Below are 6,746 nucleotides of genomic sequence, written 5' to 3' on the forward strand. Positions count from 1 at the left end.
TGGCTCCTGAGGGGCACAGGGATGGACTGACCAGCCTCCTCCTGCCCCATGGGTAAGGACCACACCATGAGGCAGCTCCTAAAACTACAGAGAGCAGAGTCCTGAGAGGCCTCAGGTACCTTTGCCACGGGGGTAGAGCCCCACAGAGCCTCTGGGTCACCTTTCCCTGCAGGACACAGCCAGGGAGGGCACCCTCAGCTCGCTCTGCCTCTCCTGCCCCTCTCCCAGACGTGCAAAACCACTGGTACCCCCCAGTCCAGTCAGTGCCAGCTCCCCCAGGCACTCAGCCAGGGTGTCCCAAAGCCTGGGGGTCCTGGAAGGTGATGGCGGGGAGGGGGGGCACTGCAGGGCAGAGGGAGCTGAGGGAGGAAGGGGATGGAGCAGAGAAGAGGAGGAGGAAGGGGAGAAAGAGGAGCAAAGCCCACTTCTCCTTCTCGGGAGGGTCATACCGGCTTGTCCAGCGTTTTGGGGAAGGGCGTGCCGCTGGCGGAGGAGATCTTTCTGCAGACCGTGTTGGTGTGGCTCTGGCAGCGGCAGCCGGGGCGTTTCAGGCCGTCATAACCCCGCTGGCAAAGTTTGAGGCAGCCCAGGGTGGGAAAGTAGCAGCAGAGGCAGGGCAAGAGCAGGGACAGGACGCTCATGGCAGCCCAGCGGGCGCAGCAGGAGCCAGGCCCGCAGGAACAGGGCTCGTCGGCGCAGGTGTCCTCGTCGTCGGTGGAGCAGTGGTAGAAGAGCCCCTTGACGCAGCAGAGGCAGGTCCCGTAGTCGAGGAGGCTCTCGGCCGAGCAGAGGCAGCGCTGGTTGCAGAGCCAGCAGGAGGGCAGGCTGCGGGCGGCCGTGCAGCGCGGGCAGCGGCAGCGCCCGCAGGCCTCGCACAGCACCAGGTGCGCTCCAGGCTGTTCTGTGCCTTTCCTGGGGGACTCCTCAGCCTTCAATTCTCCACCACCAGCACCACCGAGGGGCTGCGTCCGCACCAGAGAGTGCCCGGAGTGCGACGGCGTCAGGCCGCCCAGCAGGCGCTGCTCGGAGGCCGTGGTGCTCTGAGACACCGAGCTGGCCGTGCTCGAGTGGCTGAGATGCTGCTGTTGGCTCTGGTGCAGGTCCTGGAAGGTGGAGGAAGCCAGGCGGTCCTGGGGCCACTCCTGTTTGTGAGGGGGCTGCGAGAGAGAAGGGTTGGAGCGGGTTTGCTGGAAGCACGTCGCGGGTCTCTCCACGTAGTTGTTGCTGGCGCGGATGGAGCGGATCTGGTCGATGGACAGGACCTGCTGGAAGCCCTCGGCGGGTGGGGGGTCCATGGTGTCCTCACAGCTGAGTTCGGCCACGCTGGAGGAGAGCTGCATTGCCGGGAGCCAGGAGAGCCTGCGGCATCAGGGCACATCTAAAAATCCTAAAGGATGGGGCAGGAAGAGAGAAAAGATCCGTGTTACTGATCCGTCCATCCAAATCACGGAATCGCGGGCTGCTTTGGAATGGAAGGGACCTTAAAGTTCTTCTCGTTCCAGCCCCCTGCCATGGGCTGGGACACCTTCCACTGGAGCAAAGTAGGACACAAAGGCTGCCTGGAGAACGCCAAATGAAAGGATTTCCAGCAATCAGGCCGGAGTAGTTCTGTGCCTGGGAATACTTAGGCTGGACACATCCCAAGGGAAGGGCTGTCAGATCTGCTCCTCAGCCCCAGTGGGCACAGCCTCTCTTCATCCTCTTGAGCCTCTCGTGTCCTTGCAGAGGATTTCCCACCCCTCACCAGTGCCTCCTTCCTCAGGGACAGCTGCTGGCCCTCTCCAGAGGGGGAAATGGGGAGCAGTGACTGATCAGAGGCCTCAGATCAGAGCTGGGAACGGTGTCTCCCTCCAGGCAGAGCCTCTCTCTGCTTTGGAGGTTCCCAGCACACCTGAGCAGCCTCCTGCTCCCATCCCCTGCACACTCTGGGCTGGGGAGTCTGAGCACAGTCAGCTCTGGGGAGCAGCAGTGACAAATCAGAATCACAGAATGGTTAAAGTTGCAAAAGCTCTCCAAGATCAGCAACTCCAACCACCAACATTTACACCACCACATTTACCACTGAACCGTGTCCTCCAGTGCCACATCCACATCTTTTTTTGAACACTTCCAGGGATGAAATTGCAACTAAAGAGCCCCACATTTGTCCAAGGGCAGGAATATCTCACAGACTCCAAACCCCACTACCCCATCCACAGCCCAGGAGCCAATTTGCCCCCATCAGGAGCATTGGGAAGGGCAGGGAACCCCTTCAAAGCTGTCACAGACACGAGGGAAGGCAGATTGGCACAGAAAAGCCCCTCACACCACCCTGATGTGCCCTTTGCTGTTGTTTTCAGGACGTGGCAGTGCTGGAAGCAGAGCCTGCTGTGCCGGATGGGGCAGACACGACTCCATGTCCCACCACTCACCTTCCTGGCAAGCTTGACCCCATGGCAGCAGCTCCATCCCCAAACCCTCATCTGCCAGGGAGATGTCAGGGAGAATGGGAGAGGAGAGGGACCCCGGGGAGCTCTGGGACAGCTCACAGTCCTGGGATTGAAGGATTCACAACACTCCCACTCCATCCACCTGCACACGGAGCTGCCCAGGAGTGCCCAGAGCATGGACATCACATCCCATGGAGTGAGGGATTCACAACTCTCCCACCTCAGCCACCTGCACACAGAGTGCCCAGGAGTGCCCAGAGCATGGACATCACTCCCTGCAGCCACGAGCTTCCCCCCAGCACTTCCAGCCCAGATTTCCATGTGGGATACGTGTTTCCTGTGCACAGGCACGTCCCTGGGACAGAGAGGGACAGTGACACGGACACTGTGGCGGTGCCAGGACAGCAGGAAGGAGGGAGGAAGCTCCTTTCCAGGGGGAGGCTCCCCCTGGCATTGCCCACACTCGGCAGGACGGTGAAGGGGCCACAGGTAAAATGTGCTCATGCAGCAGAGAGAGGCAGAGGGAAGATTGATTTTCATTAGCTGGGCTGACCTTGAGGAGCGGGGAAAAGCAAAGGCAACTTACTTGGACTGCTCAAGCAAGATCTCGTCTCTCCCAGCCCCTCTCTGGGAAAAAGGACACTGACCTGCTCAGATTTGGGGTTTTCCCCCCTCCATGCAATTCCCCGTGTGGGGAGATGGTGACACTGAGGAGTGGCTCACCCAAGACACCCACAGGTGATTGGAGCACCCTTTCCTTTCACAGCAGCACCAGGGGGGAATAGGAGGGCACGGCCAGCCCGGGGAAGGTTTGTGAGCTGCCAGGATGGGAACAAGGCAGAGGCAAAGCTCTCGTGGTTCTCACCTGCTGCCACCTGCTCCCTCACCTGGGAGGCTCTGGCTAAAGCCCAGCCTGGGGACCTGGAGCCCCTGAAGAGGGATGGGCTGGGGTTGTGCAGAGGGGAGCCGAGAGCAGGCTCAGTGCATTCCCACATCCCCCATCACCCACATCCTGCCGGGATCATTCAGGGAACGATGCTGGGTCCACCTGGGAGCAGCCAGGTGTCCATCCCCACTCACCTGGGCTCATTCAGACCCTGTGGAGGGTCCTGGGGGGCTCAAACCATGGGGAGCCTCAAAGGGAGAGACCCCAGAGAGGGTCCTGCAGCCTCAGAGCCGATGGGACTGGCAGATAAAGGGCATCCAAAGGGCTGCCCCAATACAGGGAACCCAAATCCTCTCAAGAGCTGAACCTCATGAGGAATGAGGAGACCCCCGAGCCCGGCTGGGGTGGGAGGGACAAGGTGAGTAGGACCCAAACCCGGAGGCACAGGCAGAGAGGAGCTGGCCATGGGCTGGGCTGGACGCTCTGGATCTGAGGATTCAGGCTCAGCATCCTGAGAAAGGCTGATCCCGGGAGCACCCCCAGCACTCCAGAGCTGAGATTGCCAGATCAGACAAAACCTGGGCTCACCGGCCGGGGGCACATAAATGTCCCTGTGGGAGCCAAGGGGAGCTGAGCAGAACATCTGTGGGTCCTGGGACCTTCCTCCTCCTCCCTGGGATAGCCCAGTGCCCCCCACTCCTCCCCAGCCTGACTCAGTCCATACCCCAGCCCCTCTGAGCTGAGCATCCCCGGGGCTCTGCTGCAACCCTCCCTCCTGTCCCCCTGCCTGCCTGGGGGCCTGGGGCAGCCTCCCCCTCCCGCCCGGAGGAGGAAACCGGGCCGGCTTTATGGCCCCCACCAGCCCCAAACACATAAAGTTGGTGTGATAATGGGCCAGAGGGAGGGATCGTAAAGGGAAATGATTTACAGGCTGAAGGTGGCGGCGAGGCGGGGGCCGGGTGGGAGGAGAGGGACCCCCGGGAGAAGAGGGGACCCCGGGAGAAGGGGGACCCCTGCCCTATCCCGGTGCCGGGGGGAGGCTGAGCCCCCCGCTCAGCCCGGCGCCACTCGGGGGTCGCCCCCGGCGCGGTCCCGTGTGCGGGACAAGCGACAGAACCCCCCACGAGTGACCAGGAGCCACCAGGGGCACCCAGGGGTGGGCAGGACCCCCAAACCCCCCCGCGCATCCAGGGAGCCTTTGGGGGAACATCCCCCCGGTGCCCGTGTCCCCCCGGTGCCCGTGTCCCCCCGGTGCCCGTGTCCCCCTGTCCTGTCCCATCCCGTCCCGCAGCCGGGCGGACTCACCCGCAGCCGCCGCCGCCGCCGCTCCATCCGCCCGCAGAGCCCCGGAGCGCCGGGGGAGCCCCGGGACCAGCCCCGGGAACAGCCCCGGGACCAGCCCCGGGAACAGCCCCGGGAACAGCCCCGGGAACAGCCCCGGGACCAGCCCCGGGAACAGCCCCGGGAACAGCCCCGGGAACAGCCCCCAGCCCCGCGGGCAGCGGGGGGGCCGCGCTCGGTGCCAACGGGAGGAGGAGGAGGAGGAGGAGGAGGGATGGAGGATGGATGGAGGAGGGATGGAGGAGGAGGGAGCCGGCGCTGCCCGGGAGCATCGCGCTCCCCCTCGCTCTGCGCTCCTTCCCGGAGCTCTTAACGCTTTACCCAAGTGGCGTCATCCCGCTGAAATGGACTCGGCCCATTAGCGGCTCCGCAGGGCCCGCGGCGCTCCCCAGGGCTCCTCCAGCCCCGCCGCGGGGCGCTCCGGCCGCTCCTGGAACGTGTCCGTCTGTCTGGGGCCGCCCTGCGCCCCCCGGAGCTCCCCGGGGTGGCCTTTCCTCACCCCGGGCCGGCGGTGCCCCCGCGCCCCCCTGGGGACACGGCAGGGACAGGGTGACACCGGGACAGGGTGACACCGGGAAAGGGTGACACCTGGGCAGGGTGACACCTGGGACAGGATGACACCAGGGGCAGGGTGACACCTGGGCAGGGTGACACCTGGGCAGGGTGACACACCAGGGACAGGGTGACACCGGGATCAGGGTGACACCAGGGACAGGGTGACACCGGGGACAGGGTGACACCGGGAAAGGGTGACACCTGGGACAGGGTGACACTGGGGACAGGGTGACACTTGGACAGGGTGACACCTGGGCAGGGTGACAACTGGGGACAGGGTGACACCTGGGCAGGGTGACAACTGGGGACAGGGTGACACCGGGATCAGGGTGACACCAGGGACAGGGTGACAACTGGGGACAGGGTGACACCGGGAAAGGGTGACACCTGGGACAGGGTGACACTGGGGACAGGGTGACACTTGGACAGGGTGACACCTGGGCAGGGTGACAACTGGGGACAGGGTGACACCTGGGCAGGGTGACACTGGGGACAGGGTGGGGGACAGGGTGACCCTGGGGACAGGGTGACACCTGGGACAGGGTGACACCTGGGCAGGTTCTGCCCTGTTGGGTCACAAAGGGCTGGGAGTGAATCAGGATCCACCGCCTTGGGTTTGATCCATAAATTGCTGTGAAAAGGGCGCAGTCACCACACAGAATCATGGAAAAGTGGGGAAAAGGTCTCTAAGGTCATCCAGTCCAATCTTTCTCCCAGCTCACCTATTCCCAGGAGGCACCTGGAGGTTCCCAGGTTCCATCCACCTCCGACACTTCCCCAAAGTCCAAACCCAGCCCTGGGTTGGCTCCTGAAGGGACACACTCGGCAGAGGGGCTGGGAAGCAGCTTTTCCACCCTGAGACCCGCAGAACCAGCCCACGCACGTCCCACTCTCTCAGAAACAAAAAGCTTGGACTCAAAATCCAACCAGGACCTGGATCCTGTGTCCTACAGGACCTGGATTTTCCATCCCAGAGGTTTTCCCAAGTCACTTTGTGCTCTGTCCCTCCTGCTTTCCTCATGTCCCTCAGGAGCATCACGGGCCCTTGAGACACCCCTCAGCCCCATTTATAACTAAAGTGGACCAGGTTTGACAGTCCCAGAGACACAAAGGCCACTCTGGATGTCACCTGTGGGCCCCAGCAGAGCCCCCCTCCCTCCATTCCCCCGGACACTCCCAGGGTGGTCACCCATCCCTCCTGGCCGTGCTCACCAGAGGAGCAAAGTGACATCCCCAGCTCAGGGAGGGCTCAGAACCTGTTTCAGATAAAACCACCAAGCCCTGAGCCCCCCAGAAAAGTGCCCACAGCACAGGAGCCCCTCAGGGTGGGCAGGTCCCCAGGATAGAGGGCAAACACAGGTCTGAGTGTGTGAGAGCAGGATGGGCAAGAGAAGGACCCGGAATAAGAGTGATAAATCCAGCTCTGCTGCGTGTGGCTCTAACAAGGTGGGGACAAACTGCAATGGGCTCCCTCCCAGCTGTGCCAGCAGCAATCCCCCCAGTGCGGCCAGCGGCTCCGCTCTCCCACAGAGCTG

General features: G+C 63.1%; 1 protein-coding gene across 1 annotated transcript; it reads right to left on the reverse strand.

The window, feature by feature from the left end:
• Positions 1-343: 343 nt before the first annotated feature.
• SPRY3 (sprouty RTK signaling antagonist 3) lies at positions 344-5,048 on the reverse strand. The gene is made up of 2 exons (XM_083876234.1): positions 4,978-5,048; positions 344-1,387 (listed from the first exon to the last, which is right to left on the reverse strand). Exon 2 carries the CDS (start codon positions 1,338-1,340, stop codon positions 444-446), a length of 897 nt encoding a protein of 298 aa, XP_083732360.1. The 5' UTR covers positions 1,341-1,387; positions 4,978-5,048; the 3' UTR covers positions 344-443.
• Between the last annotated feature and the right edge of the window lie 1,698 nt (positions 5,049-6,746).

The sequence above is a fragment of the Zosterops lateralis genome (genome assembly GCF_965231275.1).
Source record: "Zosterops lateralis genome assembly, chromosome: 21".
NCBI lineage: Eukaryota > Metazoa > Chordata > Aves > Passeriformes > Zosteropidae > Zosterops > Zosterops lateralis.